This window comes from Nelumbo lutea, chromosome 7 (assembly GCF_056320005.1).
Source record: "Nelumbo lutea isolate HS-2025 chromosome 7, American lotus-T2T, whole genome shotgun sequence".
Lineage (NCBI taxonomy): Eukaryota > Viridiplantae > Streptophyta > Magnoliopsida > Proteales > Nelumbonaceae > Nelumbo > Nelumbo lutea.
The window spans coordinates 61,783,262-61,802,391 of record NC_142690.1 but is presented as its reverse complement, the minus strand read 5'-3'; the positions used below and the strand labels follow the sequence as shown (position 1 = coordinate 61,802,391).

At 41.6% G+C, this 19,130-nt stretch overlaps 1 protein-coding gene across 2 annotated transcripts; it reads left to right on the top strand.

The window, feature by feature from the left end:
- The first annotated feature begins 3,962 nt into the window (after window positions 1–3,962).
- On the top strand, window positions 3,963–8,578 carry LOC148846682 (serine/threonine-protein kinase RHS3-like). Of its 2 annotated transcripts, XM_088953208.1 has the most exons (4): window positions 3,963–4,492; window positions 4,821–4,882; window positions 5,128–5,951; window positions 7,352–8,578. In XM_088953208.1, exons 3-4 carry the CDS (start codon window positions 5,128–5,130, stop codon window positions 8,271–8,273), a joined length of 1,746 nt encoding a protein of 581 aa, XP_088809334.1. In that variant the 5' UTR covers window positions 3,963–4,492; window positions 4,821–4,882; the 3' UTR covers window positions 8,274–8,578. The 2 variants fall into 2 exon arrangements, with proteins under 2 accessions (XP_088809334.1, XP_088809333.1); XM_088953207.1 differs by lacking the exons at window positions 3,963–4,492; window positions 4,821–4,882 and having other exon boundaries at window positions 5,122–5,951.
- The last annotated feature ends 10,552 nt before the right edge of the window (window positions 8,579–19,130 follow it).

The following is a 19,130-nucleotide window of genomic DNA, read 5'->3' as shown; positions in this document are numbered from 1 at the left end:
TGTATGAGGTGTTCTCCATGTGTGGCTGTGATGTTATGTGTGTAGACATGGGTAGAGTTCTTGTGGATAGGAGATCCAGACTCATCATAGTTAATATAGAAAACGGAAATTAACAAAAGTAATAATATGATTAAAAATAAAATTAAATGCTTGTAGTAAATGTGCACATGCATTACATGTGGAAATTTCAAGTTATGATAACAATTATTATTATTATTATTATTATTATTATTATTATTATTATTATTATATTTTTATTCCATTTCTGTCATAAACAAAACTAATTTTTATTTTAACAATTATTTTTATTTAATATGATGAGTATATAACATTAGAAATGTTCTCAAGTGTTTTCAACACAATTCTCTACTTTATCATTTTGTGTTCAAATTTTTTTAAATATTTATTATTCAATTATGGCATCATGAGTTTCTTTGAAAAGTTGGATCATTTACCCACCATCTAGATAAGAAAAAGTTTTGCTTTTGGATTATTCAATTATTACATTTTAAAGATTTATTATTTAACTATTATATCATTGATTATTCCATTTGACCCAAACCACTAACCACCACCCAAAAAGAAAAATAGTTTGATTTGTAGGGTGACATTAAATTTTGTATTACATTTTCATCAATGATAAAATTATTTCTTATGTATAGTACTTATTTTTGTTCAGTAAAATGAATGAATAATATTAGAGATGTACCCAATATTTTATTTTTTATAAATATATAATAGTAGATATATGTGCCCGAAATTTTCTCTATTTTTTACTTTTTGTGGTTCTTTGTATTTTCTATTTTTACAAATTTTGTTGTTTGACAATGACATCATTTCATTTCTAGGTTGATTTTAAATTTAGCATTCCATTTTCATCATTAATAAAAATACTTCTTACATTCCATATTTAATTTTGTTTTATATAATGAATATATAGTATTAAAGATATGCCCAATTCTTTTTTTGTATTTTGTATTTTATTTATTTTTATTTTTATTATTTAATTATGGTATTATTCATTAACCCATTTGACCCCAAATGGTTGAATTGCTTACCCATCACTGGAAGGGAAGAAAATGGTTTTGTTTTCAAATACTTTTCAAAATGTTTATTTTTATACTATTAAAATTAATGTTGTAAATTTAATTAATGGAATTTAATGATGAGATAAATATATCTTAAAAATAATATTTAATGAGAGAATATACCTTAGATATGAGACTCAATGAGAGACAATAGGAAAATAATTTTATTTTCAATTGGTTCTAAATTTTGCATTCCATTTCCATTATTAATAAAAACATTTCTTATTTATCATACTCATTATTGTTTAATATATCGAATATATGATGTTAAAAATGCTCCATTTTTTTAGTTCTATATTTTTTCAATTTATCTATTTTTGAATTTTGACCCATTTGACCCAAAATGGTTTAGTTTCTTACCTCCACCTAGTTGATGCAAATTTTTAAACTCTATATTTTTTACGTTATATCTATTTTTTTATTTTTTTATTTAATTGTGCCAACATGGATTGGCCCATTTGACCCCAAATGGTTTAATTTCTTACCTCCACCTAGATGATAATACTATTTTTAGGTATATTTTAAAAGTATAATTTTTTTATGTTATTAGAATTATTAATTTATAATGTATGGATTTAATTAATAGAATTTAATAATGAGAAAATATTCCTTAAACATATGATTGAATGAAGGTGAATGCAAATTAATTTCTTAAATATTGGATTTAATGAGAGGTATTTGAATGTATTGAATATCTTAGAATGACCTCTTTTGAACTCATTTAATATCAATACCCAATTACTCTATTTGCCCTCATTTTTATCAATAAATTTAAATATAGAGAGACAAATTTTGTCCTCAGAAAATTTCAAAAATATTCTTGAGGCTATTCATGCTTTTTAAAGTAGTATAGATTTAAAAAAATATATTTTTAAAAATTAAATAATGTAAAATTACCTTATAAAATTAAAAAAAAAAACTAAAAAAAATTATGCATGGCTCAAAGTGTCAATAATCAATACATCTCTTTCAGCATATTGGGGTGTATGAATACTTTTAACTATGAATCCATGTCTAATATATCATACAAACCATATAAGATCTTAATTTTATGTTTTCATGTCTTTATTGTGTATGGATTATATCCTTTTCTTTTCTTTTCTTTTTTCTCAAGGCTTATGCCTCGCCTCCACCTTTAACCTTTTACAACCTTGGCTCAAAGGGGCCATTAGACAACCATAAAATTCTCTCTTGATCAGTCTGGATTAGGGGTGAATATTTCTAACACACCCAAACTTAAAATCTTATAGACTGGGGTCTAAATTTTGTGTCTAGGCCCAGACCAAGCATGGGTTCACATCATTTTAGAAAAATGCTCTGGGCCTAGATCCAATACATTAGGCCCAATAGGGCCTTCAATTTACATAACATTTATTATATATGAGTATAAATATGCATATATTATGTATACTATGCCGATATTTGTCTTAAATTCGACATAGGTCATAAAAGTTAAATTTGACGATACAACATTAATTTATATCCCCTATTTACCCTTTACTTATACACACATATATAATATATAATATATGAGAAAAAGTTGTAAACATTATACATCTAATCATACTCAAATGCCGAAAGTTTTTTTCTTTTGCATGCCGAAAGCCTCATATCAAAGTTCAATTTGGACAATATCTATCTATCTATCTATCTATCTATCTATCTATATATATATAACATGGTAATATTAAAAAAAAGATGAAAAATATTTTGATTTAAATTTTTATGTCCTGAACGTGAAGAGTGAAGCTATCTTAATAAAGGCCCCGTACTAAGTATGGAGCCATTAATCTGAATTATTTCAATTATTTATATAAGAAATTTAGGTTAGGCTTTTTATTTGATTTAAGAGACTTACCATGTTTTATCAAGAGAATGACCCCATACTAAGGGGTAACTACACTATCATTTTATTTGAAATTTACTATTTAACTATAAAAAATTAAATTATAAAAATTAACACAGGTCTAACATCTTTGTAATTGACAATCTATTCTGACCTACTTTGTTTGAAAATCACTATTGACTTAAGAGATTAAATGAGGTTTTATTTGTAAGCAGTAACCCAGTTTAATTGGTATTTACTATTTATTTTTAAAAGTTAAATTAGGTTGTGCTTCCAAAAAAAGTTAAATCTAGTTTGCAATTAATAAACTATTTCATCTAAAAGAATGAAACTCACACAATTTGTTTTAATTATTTTATCATTTTTATGAATTTCATTTATTTTTATTTTTATCCATTTAATATTTTGAATATTTTTAAGTTAATTTATTTGTTTAATCGTTACTTTTGAAATGGTTGTGTTTGGATAAAATGCATTTACTACTTACTACCATAACATTTGAAGTGGCCACTTTTTAGGGATTAGGATGCTACAATGTATGAATTTTTAAGAGAGTGGAGTTATCACTTTTTTGTGAATGGATAGACTTTTTTAAGAATGTGAGTTTAACCTCTTTTAAGATTGTATCTATTGAATTTTTACAATGCCACGTGTCTAAAGAGTGGGGCTGTTGTTGAAAGGCTTAATTTTGGCTGTTAGGGCCCAACAGCATAGGCTGTTGAAACAATTTCTGGACTGAACATGTTCTAGGCAATTCACCAATTCATGCCCATGCTTTGATTTTTAGTAAAAATAAATTAAAATATAATTATTAATTTACCCATTCTCTACATTCCCAAAAATTCTCTTAACAACATAGTCCGTTAGCCCGCAACAGCTAAAGTTTTTGGGTTGTTGAAAGCCTTTCTATAAGAAAGCCTTTCTTATATGAACAAACAAGGCTAGGCACTTAACGGACACGTGCACGGCAACGGATGAAGCGTAAATTGAAGAAAATGGAGTTGAGTATGGAATTGGAAACACCTCGACATGAGAATATGAGATGAAAGTGTTGGGTCTGATGGTCTCTCCGTTCTTAAACCACTCCTTCACAGGATTAAGCGGCGTCCAGTGCGTCTCTCGTTTTGGAGAGCTGGAGACTTTTTCCCGCGTCTCTCTTCCGTCAGCTCCTCTTCTTCCTTCCCTCTCTTTCATATCTAATTTTCCTAATAAATTGCATTTTATTTTTATTTATGGATTTTCTTATTTTCTTTCTTGTTCTTCTGTGTCTCCACGGCTTTCTCTCCGGACCACTCAAAGTCTCTAAGGTCTTCGAAACCGAAAATCCACAAGAATCTGCCTATGGGTTCGTCGGAAAACAACCCTCTTGTCAAAACACATATTCGATTTTTCTTCTAATCTTCCTCGTCTGTAGATTTCCCTGGTTGAGTTTTAAGTTTCAGTTTCTCCGGTTACACGTGGAAGCAGAGCAAGCAACATTGATGTCTCATTGACGAATGCAAGGGAGATTAAGCTTTGAGAGGAGAGCATATCCATTGCTTCACACTTTGGATTATTGGTTCGTTCTGAAACTCATTGGCTTTGCATTTTTTGCTTTGCTTATCTCAATTTGTGTTGCATAGAATTTCAGTCGTTCCTTTTGGTTGATGACTCTGTTACCCTGTTCTAAACTAAAGTACAACCTTGTTAGTAGTATAAATGCAAATGTAAATATAACATGGAATTAAATTCCATGAAGTTGGTTATCCTCTAAGACTGCATTATTGATCTTTTTAAGTCCGATTAAATAGACATGCCATCTATATGCGTCTGAAAATCCTTGTTGAACCTTAAAATCTATATTCTCGTCGTTCCCATGTGAATCTTACTTGAAATTTTTTATGAAGGGTCGCTCTGTGTTTTCTCTTTGACACAATCGGAGCCTTTGAAGGGGCACAACTCGTCTGAGGTATGAACATGTACTTGATGCTAATTAATTGGTTATTTGAGTTGATTGTGAAAATTTTCGGAGACCAGTAATACTATCACCAAAAACAGTCCCCCATTCCCCAACCAAGGTGTTATCTTATCGATTATGTTACATCATTATGTTTTTTTTTCTTTTCTTTTGTCCCCAGATTTTATTCCAGTTGAACATTGTGATTATTCAATGCCCATCTTGATTGAAGAACGGTTTTGAACATTTTAATGCAGATGAGAAACATTCCCCCAGAAAAGGCGCCATGTGAACTCAAAAAATTGAATCAAATTACAAAAGATTCCGTTAATGCAATTAATGGCCCACCCTATGAATGTGAAGATAGCGAATCTGTTGCCACAAACAATATTAATTCAACTAGTAACCCCTCATATGAACACAAGAAAAGGGATCCTATTTCCAAAACTAATAGTAGCCAAACCAGTAATCCATGCCGATTGCCATGCCCAAAGGTTATAAATTCAGAAACAACAACAGCAACAGCAACAGCCGGATTGGTAACATCATCATTAGCTCTGCCAACAACAACAATTGGAAAGGCAAGCGATGGAAAGAGATCTAATTCCATTACCAGCCTTGGTCAAGGGAGCTGTAATAGTATAGTTAGTACTCGAAGCAACAGCATAGACAGCTCCAGTGCACCTCTCAAACCCCACACTGGCGGCGATGGTAGGTGGGAAGCCATTCAACTGGTGGCTGCCAGAGATTCTCCTATTGGTATCAACCATTTTCGGCTCCTCAAGCGCCTTGGTTATGGGGACATTGGGAGCGTCTATCTTGTTGAACTTAAGGGAACTAATGCATACTTTGCCATGAAAGTTATGGACAAGGCATCACTGGCTAGTAGAAACAAGGTACTCCGAGCACAGACAGAAAGGGAGATTCTTGCTCTTCTTGATCATCCATTCTTGCCCACTCTCTACTCGCATTTCGAGACAGATAAGTTCTATTGCTTAGTCATGGAATTTTGCAGTGGGGGTAATCTTCATTCTCTTCGCCAAAAGCAGCCCAACAAGTACTTCAGTGAGCATGCTGCACGGTCAGTTTCTTTTCTTTTGACCAATTATTTGGATTCTGTATCTTAGTCCTTTCATATTTGTTGAAGTTATAAGAACTTCCAGCATTGTCTAAAATTACCAACAAACTAAAATGTTGAGGTCACTTATTTTTTTAAAAGATTTACTAAAATCTTCACAAACCATTTTCAGGGTTCCATAATGATGGAACTGCGTATTATTTTATTTTGATTTTATTTTTTATGACTTTCCAGGTCTATGTTAAGTAAGCTCTGGAAAAGGGGATAACTATTTCAAGGAATATTGTACCAATAATCATACTAAATACTGAATAAGATCTAAAGTGGTAAACTATGTATGCCACAGTAATGAACAAACACTGTTTCTAAAAAGAATCTTTTTGTAGTTCATGATTGATTTTGTTCATAGACTATAAACTTCACGTATTCCATCCCACTGAGTTAACTTTAGAAAACATGCATTGGTCTTCTCTGACGACATCTCTTTAGCACCATGATTGTTTGGTATAATCATCTCATTTAGGAATAGTTAGTGTGCTTTAAACCCAGATTGGTTAAGACCTGTAACCATTAATATTCCTGGTGTTACTTGACTATCTGCTCTGTGGTACTTTGCTGTCTTGTTTTAATAACCATGTCTATTATGTTAGTTGATTCAGTATAAAGTAGTTAAAGCTCTCATGTTTTGGTTATCCTTGCAGATAATAATAAATGTGTGGATGTGGGTGCCTTATGGCCTTCTGGTCCACCACAAGACTACAGAGACCTTGCATACCCTGAAACCTGTTAACAGGTGTCATAGCCTGGCCATCATCTATCCTTGTTTCTGGAAAAGAATTTAGATAGCACTTATATATGAATAAGCATAAATTTTTAGGACTTCCAGTTCAGGGTTTCAGATAATGGTAGAAATGGGTGTTGACTATAACCAGTGCAAGATTCCTTGGCCAAGAGCCTTCTAAATTACTAGTAACGTTTCTCTATTACTTAATTGAAAGTGATTTTATTTGAAAGCACTTAATCTGCTGAATTTAATTAGGCAAATTTTCTTGCTGTAAAACTAAACTTAGAAAATCTACAAATTCTGGTACCATAAAATGTTTTCAGTTACGGTACTGGGAACCTTCATAGAGCTCTAGAATGTTGCATAAAGTGGGACCAGATGTTGCATCCCGACACTAGTTGACGCTACGGATGGTTTTGTCCGCTGCAGGACCCAAGCGAACCCCATTTCCACCATTACATGGGATGCAACATTGCGGCCTTCTATGTGCAACATGTGCAGCTCTACAGTTCTTCACTATACAGGTACCAGAAACTGTTTGTTTGCTATTGCAGAATAGCTCTAAGAATATGTATATTCCAATTATTTCCTCATTCATGGATTTTAATTCCTGAGGCAGGTTTTATGCATCAGAGGTATTGCTGGCACTTGAGTATCTGCACATGCTTGGGGTCGTGTACAGGGACCTTAAGCCAGAAAATGTGCTAGTAAGAGATGAGGGACATATCATGCTATCTGACTTTGACCTTTCACTTCGATGCTCTGTGAACCCAACACTGGTCAAGTCATCATCAGGCCATGGTGGAACTGGAGGCATTCTTGATGATGAATTTGCAGTTCATGGATGTATCCAACCATCAGCATTTTTCCCACGCATCCTACCTAAGAAGAGTCGCAAATCTAAATCTGAGTTCAACCTCTTTGCTGGTGGGGCTCTGCCAGAGCTAATGGCAGAACCCACAAATGCACGTTCAATGTCATTTGTTGGGACCCATGAGTACCTGGCCCCAGAGATCATACGCGGTGAGGGTCATGGCAGTGCAGTTGATTGGTGGACCTTCGGCATCTTTTTATATGAGCTGTTGCATGGAATAACGCCGTTCAAAGGTGCAGGCAACCGTGCTACACTTTTTAATGTAGTGGATCAGCCATTGCGGTTCCCAGATGTACCATCTGTGAGCCTTGTGGCAAGGGACCTTATCCGGGGCCTCTTGGTGAAAGACCCACAGAAACGAATTGCTTACAAGAGGGGTGCCACAGAGATCAAGCAACACCCATTCTTTGAGGGAGTTAACTGGGCTCTTGTGAGGAGCAGCATGCCACCACACATACCTGAACCTGTAGACTTTAGTCACTTTGCAAGTAAGGAGAAAGTGTACACGAACAAGAAGGTGGTAGGAAATGGTATTGGTGGTGGTGGTGGCGGCGGTGGCGCTGGCGGTGGCGGTGGTGGTGGAGGAAGCATCAGCAGCACTGCCGGTGGTGGTGAGCATAATAGCAGTTTAAATGATTCATCTTACATTGATTTTGAATACTTCTAGGATAAATGTGGCCTACATCTTTTTTTGGAGGGATATCATCTTTGTACATCCACAAGGAACCAGAGTCAGATATGTATGTTGGTTTTAGCATGAATTCAAAAGTGAATTTTGATGGCCAGGAAGACTTGATTCTTTGTCTAGGAGGTTAAAATAAGTGTTCCATTGCAAGGATGGGAAATTCATCCAATTACCATTCTAACCTGAATTTTGTATGACCCACAAGATTTGTATGTTAAGCACCAAGTCTGCAAGTTGTACATGATTAATTATTATAATTATTTCTAGTCCATGCCTTTAAATATTTACTTGAGATTTTTGAGTGATCAAATACTGTTCTAATTGGGTGCTTTTCTGTTTTTTTTTTTTTTTTTTTTTAACTGGTTCAGGGGCCGGTTTAAGGCCGTCTACCCCCTGAACCAGGTCAGATCTCAAAACACCTACTGTAGGGACACATGGCGGGTCACTGACACGATATGTATCGGCCAATATGCCCCGAAACGTTGTAAAATTTAAATCCTTGTGATTAGATGATTTCAAAATTTCAATTTAGTTAGGGGTTATGCATGGTTTGTGCATTCATTAGATCTTGGCTCCTTAGAATGTCGTTTAAAATCCGGTCAGAACAAGTGGCATGAACTTTGGGCTTGGGTTGAAGTTTAGCTGAACCTGAGTTGTTTATTCCACAACAATGTTACGCTGGAAAATTTGGCATTTGAATTTGAAATTGTTGATCATACACATGCTCATATGCACACACATACACATCTTTGCATAACTAGATGAGTGGCATGTGCAAATGCAAGAGGGAGGGAGAGAGAGAGATAGATGGAGTAAGATACTAATGATATCTAGATTGCTTTTCAAAGTCGAGGCTAGACAAAAATACATGGTATCAAATTTGATAGAGAACCTCTTCTAATTATACATTTTTTGTATGGATATTATAATATTTTTTTGTAAAACATCAAGAACATAAGTTTCAAATATTTTAAGATATTATACATTTGTTTTAGTAGCTCATTATTTTATAGCCATTATTTCTTTTTTAATTTGGTATTCTTTTATAGCCAGTAGAGTGTCTTTCCTTGTGAATTGCATTGTTGATTATTAACTTAGGCCATGTTTGGGAGTGCTTAAAATAAGTGTTTATTTAGGCCATTAAGCACTTGTTGGTATTTGGGGAATAAGTCTGAAATAAATGTTTATATTTTAACCCCAAATTTTCAGCTTTTTTTAAGTGATTATACAATAATCACTTATTCAATTTTTTCTTCCAAAAGAATCCCTAGTTGAATTTTAAAATACGATTTATAAAATTATCCCTAGTTGAATTTTATCAAAGTACTTTTATGAAAGCACTTTTACGAAAGTATTTTTATGAAAGCATTTTTACAAGGTACTTTTGTAAAAATGCTTTCATAAAAGTACTTTCTTAAAAGAAGGGTATATTTTGAAAATTTAAAAGAAAATGAAGGACAAAATAGTTAAAATGCTTATTTAAGTGCTTATTAGATAAAAAGACTATCAAACACCCAATATAAAATAAATTCTTATTTAAAAAATAATAATCACTTGAAAAAGTTGGGTGTCAAATGCAAATAAGTGCTTATTTAAATAAGCACTTGTTTTTAAGTACTTATTTTTAACTTAAGCACTCATGAACATGGCCTTAGAATGTTCAAAAGATCATCATCCGTCCCACTTATATCTTAGTGTCATTTGAATTGCACATTATTTTCTGACTTTATGGGAGTTGCAATAGAACATTTCTATCCATGGCTCCTACCACTTATATCAGTGGCGGACTAGCGGGTAACCATCCTTTAAATATTGAAAGGGGGGAATATATGGTAAGTGATGGAGGTAGACTTGGCCCGACCCCTTGGCTGTGCGACACGTGGAGGAAATCGGGGTGACCTGGCAGGAACGTCAGCTTGGCACGGCGACAGCATGACCATATCCCAAATAAGAGGCCCGAGCTTCCGAGTTCTTGAGTTCCCCAAGAAGAGGCCCGAGCTCCCCAAAAGGAATTCACACTTCCTTGGGAAGTGAAACCCGAGCTCTCCCTAAGAATCCCGAAGTTCGCAGAGAAGCCCACGAGGGGCAAAGCCCGGACTAACCCACCTCGGGTCAGTTCGTGCATCACTCCGGCACCTCGGCTCCAGGTCGTGCAATTGTGAGTCCATACCTAACAGGTCTGTACTCTGAAGCAGCACGCCTAACTAGTCTGGATCTGACGGATGCCAATCATGTCGTAACGGCTACCTGCTACCGCCATCCCAGTTGTGGCAGAGACGACCCTGACAGAGAGGACAGTGGCGGTTATGTCTGCCCCCCACAGAGGCGGTTATACCTGACTTGGCAGAGACATGGGAGTGAGTGCACCAGGTGGTTATAAAAGACCTTCTTCCCTAGAGAAAGAGGTATGTGATATTTGTGCTTTCTGGTCTTAAAGTCTCTTATTTTTGCCTTTTCAAGAGTATTAACTTGAGCTTCAGAGTCTCCCTACCAGGTTCTTCCCCGGAAGTCTCCAATTTCTTCCTTGTTTCATGCATCTTCAACTCCATCAGAGGCAAGATTACCGGCGACTAAGACCGACCGGATTGTGCATCATCATTTGGCGTCGTCTATGGGAAAGACTTCAAAAAGCCTCCCCAACCTTTAACTCCCTTCCAAAGAAAACTCAGCATTCATGGCTTCTTTCGGCAGCGATAGGCGTAACGCCGACCTGAATGCTGTAGGGGAACACCCTCAACCCACCACTGTGTGCATCGGACAGTTCATTGTCCCCCTCTCGGCAGACGGAATCCCTAGCCTCAATGCACCATGAACAGTGGCGCCGGTGAATGTTCCCCTTCCCCCCTCTATTGTGACAACCTTCGCTGAACCAGCCGTTGTCCATCTGGCGACCAGCCAGAACCAGCTTGATGACTTGATGCAATGCATGCGGGCCATGCAAGATCAAACGCAATAGTTTCAACAAAACCAACTCCATCAACAGCAAGTACTACACCACATTTCTCAGTACCAGTACCAATAGTAGTTCCCCCAATTGCCTCATAACCAACCACAGCTCCCACCTCGGTACCTTGCTGTTAGGCAAGTCAAGCCCTTTCCTCAGGGTGGGCGCCTTCACCGAGGGGAAGCTTCCCAAGCTCAGAACCCCTCTAGAAGCCAGGCCTCATCCCCTGGCAGGAGGGAAAGACCAACTCCCCCCGCTTCGCAGCTCGCCAGCGGATCGAGAACCTCCCAGCCAACCAAGTCAGCACCACCTCGGCGCTCTAAGTTCGGGCTCCCGCTCACAGAGAACCAGTTCAGCACCCTAGCCGCAGACTACCACCAGCAGTTCAGGCCCATTGAGCTTGGCAACACCGAGGCAAGCAGCGCCAATAACGGACCTTCCAAGCAGCAGCGGAGGCGCCGACGAAGTCGCCGAACTACCACCCACGTCCTGCCCGAGCTCCGAGGTAAAGAAGAAGCAAGCTCGGACGAGGTAAAAGTTGCTCCTATTCTCTCAGTCCCTTCCCCCCTGTCATCAGAATTCCTCGCCGTTCCCATGCCCAAAGATTTCAAACTCCCCCCACTAGACAAATATGATGGGTCCTTTGATCCCAGTGATCATGTTGATGCCTTCCAGTCCCAGATGCACCTGGCGAAGGCTAGCGAGTCATGCATGTGCGTGGCCTTCACTACCACCTTCAGGGGAGTGGCCCGCACCTGGTATAGGAACCTGGCCCCTGGGTTGATAAGGAGTTGGACCCAATTTGTGCAAGTCTTCACTACGCACTTTGTTACCAACAAGCGGTGCCCCCGAACTGAGGAGAGCCTCCTCGGGATAGTCCAAAGGGAAGGAGAATCCATTCGAGGCTATATCAAATGGTTCAACAACGCGTGCTTGTAGATATCACGCCTAGACCCCGCAGTACAACTCGCGGTAGCCAAGAGGGGAGTAACGCACAAGGAACTCAACCAAAGGACTGAGTGCGGGTTTGAAAAAAGGAAGAGGGAAGGCAAACCCCCCAACCAGGATGATAGGAGAAAGAAAGACTCAGCTCGGAGGGTGAAGCCGAGTCAGCCGTTCCGAGCTCCCATGGCAGATCGAGCAGACTACACACCCTTGAATGTAAAGCGAGCTGAGATCCTGATGATGATCAAGGACGCCCCGTACGTAAAGTGGTCGCCTCGTCTGAAAGGGTACCCGAATGAGAGGAATAAAAATTTGTATTGCAGCTTTCATAGAGACCACGGTCATAGCACCGATGGGTCGATAGAAATTTTGTACCGGTGGGTCTCGTCGCGGGTACCTAAGAAATTTTATACAACATAGTAATAATAATAACAATGATAAGATGGGTTGGCAGGGGGAGCACAACAGAAATGCCCCCGAGTCCAGCAGCCAACTAGCAGAACAGTCACAGAAGCAGCCCCCCAGAGGAAAGGCCAGTTCGGGGAACGATTCATGTGATCATTGGAGGCTCGATTGTAACAGGATGCACCTCGGCAGTAGCTCAGGCATCAACCCGTGAGGCTGCTAGAGAAGAACAAAATCCCCCAAAGTGGCCAAGGACGGAAGACCCCATATTCTTGAACGAGGATGATGCGCGGGGTTCACTACCCCCACGACGACGCCCTCATCCTAAAGGTAAAGATCAATGACTTCGAGGTCAGGCGTGTACTGGTTGACTCAGGCAGCTCGGCAGATATTCTCTTCAAAGCCGCGTTCGATCAGCTTCAGTTGCAGGGAAGTGACTTGAAGCCCGTGAACACTCCTTTGGTGGGCTTCAGCGGAGAAGAAGTCAGGTCCCTTGGGAAAGTGACGGTACCTGTGGAAGTCGGCACATGGCCTTGCATAGTCAGACTCAACCACGACTTCCTGGTGGTCGCGACCCCCTCCCCATACAATGCCATAATAGGTCAGCCGATCACCCATATCCTACAAGCGATGGTCTCCACTTACCATTTGGCAATGAAGTTCCCTACAGACTTCGGTGTGGGGGTAGCGCGGGGCAACCAGCTTGAGTCCCGCAAGTGCTATGTCGCCGCCCTAAAGGGAAAGACCAAGGTGGTCGGCGACCTCGAACTGGAGCGGCCTACAGAGCAAGGTGAAGAATGAGTTGCGCCCACGGAAGAAACAATCGATGTTCCGACATCATCCGTAGATCCAGCTCGGACGCTTCAGATCGGTGTTTCCGTCCGGGAACCCATACGAACCAAACTGGTAAGCTCCTTATTTCGAAATTTAGATGTTTTTGCATGGTCCCCAGTAGAGATGCCCGGTATAAACCCTGACCTTATAACTCATAAGCTGAATACTGACCCTGTAGTTAGGCCCATTAGACAGAAGAAACGCAACCCAGCCCTAGAGCATTGGAGGGCAGTCGATGAGGAGGTCGAGAAGCTCCTTACAACAGACTTCATAAGGGTAGTTCATTACCTGGGTGGACAATCTTGTTTTGGTAAAGAAGGAAAACGACAAGTGGCGCATGTGCGTCGACTACACCGACCTGAACTGAGCTTGCCCGAAAGATTGCTCCCCCCTCTTAGGATCGACCGCTTAGTGGACGCGACCTCGGGACACGAGTTGCTAAGCTTCCTGGATGCCTACTCGGGCTACAACCAAATCAGGATGGACCTGACCGACGAGGAAAAAACCGCCTTCATAACCGAGTTTGGCCTATACTGCTACAAGGTTATGCCCTTCGGACTGAAAAATGCTAGGGCAACCTTTCATAGGCTTGTGAATAAGCTATTTCAACCCTTAATTGGCACAAAGATAGAATGTTATGTAGATGACATGGTCATCAAGACACAGTTTTCGCATGAATTAATCAAGATTTGCATTCTATCTTTCAAATCCTGTGCCAATTTAGCATGAAGCTAAACCCAAACAAGTGTGTCTTCGATGTCACATCGAGTAAGTTCCTAGGGTACATCGTCAACCAGCACGGCATTGAGGCCAACCCGGACAAAATAAAGGCCATCCTAGATATGAGACCACCCAAAAAAGTAAAAGAGGTTCAGAGGTTAAATGACAGAATAGCCGCTTTGAGTCGTTTCATGTCCAAATCGGAAGACTACTGCCTGCCCTTCTTCAAGGCAATGAAAAGCAAAGGGTTCGAGTGAAACCCAGGATGCCAGCTCACGTTTGACGAGCTCAAAAGATACCACGCAAGTATCTCAGTTTTGACCCGGTTCGAAGATGGCGATATTTTAGAACTATACCTCTCGGAAAATGACGAAGTGGTCAGTTCAGTACTGATAAAGGAAGTAGATCGGGTCCAATGACCCATCTATTATGTTAGTAAAGTATTGCAGGGAGCAGAGACGAGATATCTAGAGATAGAAAAGCTAGCATATGCGCTGGTCATTGCGACCCTTAAACTCCGTCCGTACTTCCAAGCCTATACCATTATCGTCCTCACCGACAAACCCTTGAGGCAAGTGTTGTTCATGCCTGAAGTCTCTGGTCGATTGATGAAGTGGGCCATCGAACTCAGTGAGTACGACCTCCAGTACAAGCCACGAACTGCTATCAAAGCCCAAGCCTTGGCAGGTTTTGTTGCAGAATGCACATTCAACTCCGAGGTCCTTAGTCCGGTTGAGCACGAGGCTCCTAGTTCGGGTGAGCTCGGTGCTCCCAGGATGATTGAGTCCGAGCACCGTGAGGTTGCATCCAGTTTGATATCTCTCATGGTTAGGCCAAGCGCGAACTGGGATGAAGAGCCCTGGATCCTTCATGTTGATGGCTCCTCAAATCAGCAGGGCAGCAGAGCCAGTGTAGTTCTTCGCGGACCGAGTGGCACGAAACTAGAATATGCACTACGCTTCGACTTCGCGGCATCCAATAACGAGGCAGAATATGAAGTGTTGATAGCTGGGCTAGCCCTGGCGCAAGAGGTAAAAGCGAAATACATAGTTATCTACAACGATTCCCTGCTTGTGGTCAACCAAGTTACAGGTGAATACGAAGCCCACGAACCAACTATGATCTCCTTCTTAGCAAAAGTAAAGGAGGCTCTGCTTAACTTCCAGTCACACTTCATCAGACAAATCCCGAGATCAAAGAATGCTGAGGCCGATGCCCTGTCTCGGTTAGCCATCAATAGTGACAACACCATGAGAACCGTGTACATAGAGGACTTACCTCGGCCTAGCATTCTCGGGGAGCAAAGGAGGTCACTCCTATTGCCCAAGCAGAGTCGAGTTGGATCGATCCACTCGCAAGCTTCCTGCTACATGGAACCCTCCCTGCAGACTGCAATGCCGCTAGGAGGGTAGAGCGCCAGACAGCTGAACACGTCATAATAGACGGACGGTTGTACCGAAGATCCTACACGCTACCCTACCTGTGCTGCTTGTAGCCTCCCGAAGCCGAGCTCGTACTCCACGACATTCATGTAGGCCTGTGTGGCGAACACCTAGGGGGCAGGGCCCTTGCTCAAAAAGCACTACGATAGGGTTACTATTGGCCAACATTGAAAGCAGATGCCATTGAGCTAGTTAGGAAATGCGATAAGTGCCAAAAGCATGCCAATATTCACCACCAGCCCGCCGCCGACCTCAAGTATTTCACCAGCCCATGGCTCTTCGCACAGTGGGGCATCGACCTACTCGGGCCATTCTAGCCAACAATGGGAGGAGGGAAGTTCCTAGTAGTGGCAGTAGATTACTTCACAAAGTGGGTTGAAGTTGAAACTCTCCTAGCAATCACAACTTGAAATGTCCAAAACTTCTTGTGAAAGAACATAGTGTGCCACTTCGGGCTACCTCGGATACTAATCTCCGACAATGGCAAACAGTTCGAAGACATCAAATTCCAAGAATGGTGCCAAGACATGGGGATCTGGAAAAACTTCACGTCGGTCGTGCACCCACAAGAAAACGGTCAGGCAGAAGTCACGAATAGAGCTATTCTTCGCGGACTAAAGGCCAAGCTAGACTGTGCTAAAGGGTTATGGGCAGACGAGATGCCCAGCGTTCTATGGGCATACCGAACTACAGAGAAAACCGCCACCGGAGAAACTTCCTTCAACCTCACCTATGGAACGGAGGCAGTCATCCCAGCCGTAATCGAAATTCTCTCACTTCAGTTGGAAGCATACAACGACAATATAAATAACAACGAGCTACGTACCGACCTCGACCTACTTGACAAGGTGAGGGACCTCGCATACATTAGGAACGCAGCGTATCAGCAAAGGGTAGCTTGGTTCTACAATGCCAGGGTCAAAAGGCGAAACTTCCTTGTCGGTGACCTGGTTCTCCGCAAGGTCATGGTACCTGAGCCCGTCATTGGCAAACTCGGGCCAAACTGGGAAGGACCCTATTGAGTAAAAAGTGAACTCGGAGGAGCATAAGAGCTCGAGACCCTGGAGGGTAGGCAAATACCCTGAGCTTGGAACATTGTGAACATAAGGCGATATTACCTATAAGCTACCGAACTGGGCGGACTATGAGCCGCTCCCAGAGCCTAAGGGCCAGAATGTCGATGTAACAAAGACCTCGACACTACAAGACCTAGTCGCCTCTCCGGCATGGGCAAAAAACCTAGGAAAGCATCCCAAGGGCTAAAGCACCAAGCTGAGGATGACCTCAGGACCTTATCAATGCAAACTAAGTGCTAGTGCCAAAACGAGTAGGCAACACGAGTATGAAACCCGGGGTGTACAGCTCGCTCCAAGCCAGGCCTACTAAACTGTGTTTCCTTTACCTAGGCGGGGGAACAAATCGGGCATATAGCCTTACTATGTTGACCCGCCTCAAGGAATCCCCTTGTTTCAGGGACCTAATTCTATGTAGCTCGACAATATAATGACCTCGGCAAAAGAAGAATAGTTGCACAACACTTGAGCAGAAAAAGTACTTCATTTACTAACGTTTGCTTTACAGTGTTCAGGAAAAAAAAAGAAGAGCTCGTAGGCTCGATACATATCACTTCGAGCTCACAGGCCCGGTATACATCACTTCGGGACTACATTCCCCTTGCCCTCAGAAGGGACCTCGGCAACACTCAGGGGGTCAACCTCGTCTTTAGAGTCCATATCTTCATTAGCCGCAGTAGCCATCTGCGGAGTAATACGCGAGGTGGTGATGGCATGGGTATCAAGTTCGAGGTAGGCGTGCCTTATCATCCATCGACTCAGTTTGAAGCCCCTCCAGTATGAGCCCACCATCAGGTCGTCGAAGCGCTCCGACGCTATGTAGTTGTCAATGACCTTCACCTTGGTATCCTCAAGGGTCTGGAAGAATATCTCGGGCCTCTCCTTGATGTCGGCCTTGAGGTATTCTACCTCGTGCTCCAGGCCACCTTTCAAGGTTGCGAGGTGCTTCACAACGGGCCTCAGGGCGCCATTCTCCCTCTGGAGTCTCCCCAACTCACTCCTCTGAGCCAAAGTCTCACCCTCAAGACGTTGGACCCGCTCACGAGTTGATCCCAAAGCCTCTTTGGTAGTTTGTGCTCGCTCCCGAACTGATTCCAAGGCCTCCTCGACAGCCTTTGCCTGCTTCAGGCCCCTTTCTACTTGGATAATTAGGGCATGGATGGGGGAGTTCGCCTACCAAGCAAGGAGTCAGTTCGGCAAGAAAGTAAAGAATGAAGGGAAAAGCACAAAGGGAAAAACCGCATCAACTTACCACCATGACATGAGACGTGGCACGTGCGCCGATGTGGCCCGTAGCACTTCGGACCATGAAGTAGTCCCGTTTCCACACTGGGACCTTGTTGGGGAGTTTGTGAAGAAGTTTGAATCCCAACCGGGGAGACAGGTAGCTCGCTTGTTTTTTAGCATGAGAAAAGCAGAAAAAAAAATTTCCAAGTCCAAGGGGATAACATATTCGCAGTAGAGGGATATGGTCCCAACAATGTTGCGAATAGAGTTCGGGTGAAGCTGACCAACTGAGACACCAAAGTGATTCAAGACTTCGACGATTAAGGGGTGAAGAGGAAGGCGCAGCCCGGCAATGAGCTGCTCCCGAAAGACCACGATCTCATATGGATCATGCTCCCAAGGGAAGTTGCCCGAAGATAAGCTATATGCATACTCCCCGGGTAGGTTGAACTGACGAACAAGGGACCGAAGTCTCTCAGACGTCATAGTGGAAGGTTCGAATGTGTCCGACATCCGAACCCAACGCGAAGTGGACTCTAAGCTACCCGGGGTGACCCGGGTTGAAGGCCCTACCTCGAGCTCATCCAGAAGGCTGTCAAAAGAGTCAGCCCGGCCCTAGGTCTCTGCCTTAGGCCCTTCTAGAAGGTTATATAAGCTACTCGAGCTACTCGAACTAGACATCGCAAAAGGAAAGGAAAGGAAATTGAAAAGGTTAAGGGGACTCACCAAAGAAAACGCTACCGAACTAAGGAAAGTGACGCGAGCTGAAGACTTTGGACGCAATCTCAAGGAATGATCGTTGAAAATTGGTGAAGGAAAAGTGACCAAGGACCCCACTATTTATAGCCGTTGTACCTGCGCTTCAACGGTCGAGATCAAAGCCATCCAATGGCTCTCAAGAAAACTGGCTGCACGACCCCCGAGGTGAAAACAGTTTAGCACAAAATTTTGACGTCTGATAGTTGATAAATCGTTTGACGTTCGCGTGTGAGCTGTACTCGACCCGGGATGACTTTGGTCAAGCCGCGCAGATCCTTGTCGAGCCAAGAGCATCGACGGGTCAGACCAGGAAATCTCCGAGCTGGACTAAGAACGCCACAGAGCAAATCCACCTGTCAGTCCGTGAACTCCCCACGTCGGGTCAAGACCCCAAGCACGAGGAGTGGGAGGCAATTGATGGAGGTAGATTTGGCCTGACCCCTTGGCTGTGTGACACGTGGAGGAAACCAGGATGACCTCGCAGGAACAT

Bases quoted from the DNA above. Each gene is read 5' to 3' on its own strand.
- LOC148846682 (XM_088953207.1), top strand. From the start codon at position 5,122: ATGCAGATGAGAAACATTCCCCCAGAAAAGGCGCCATGTGAACTCAAA. The intron at 5,952-7,351 runs GTCAGTTTCTTT...TTCCTGAGGCAG, and splicing joins TTCAGTGAGCATGCTGCACG to GTTTTATGCATCAGAGGTAT.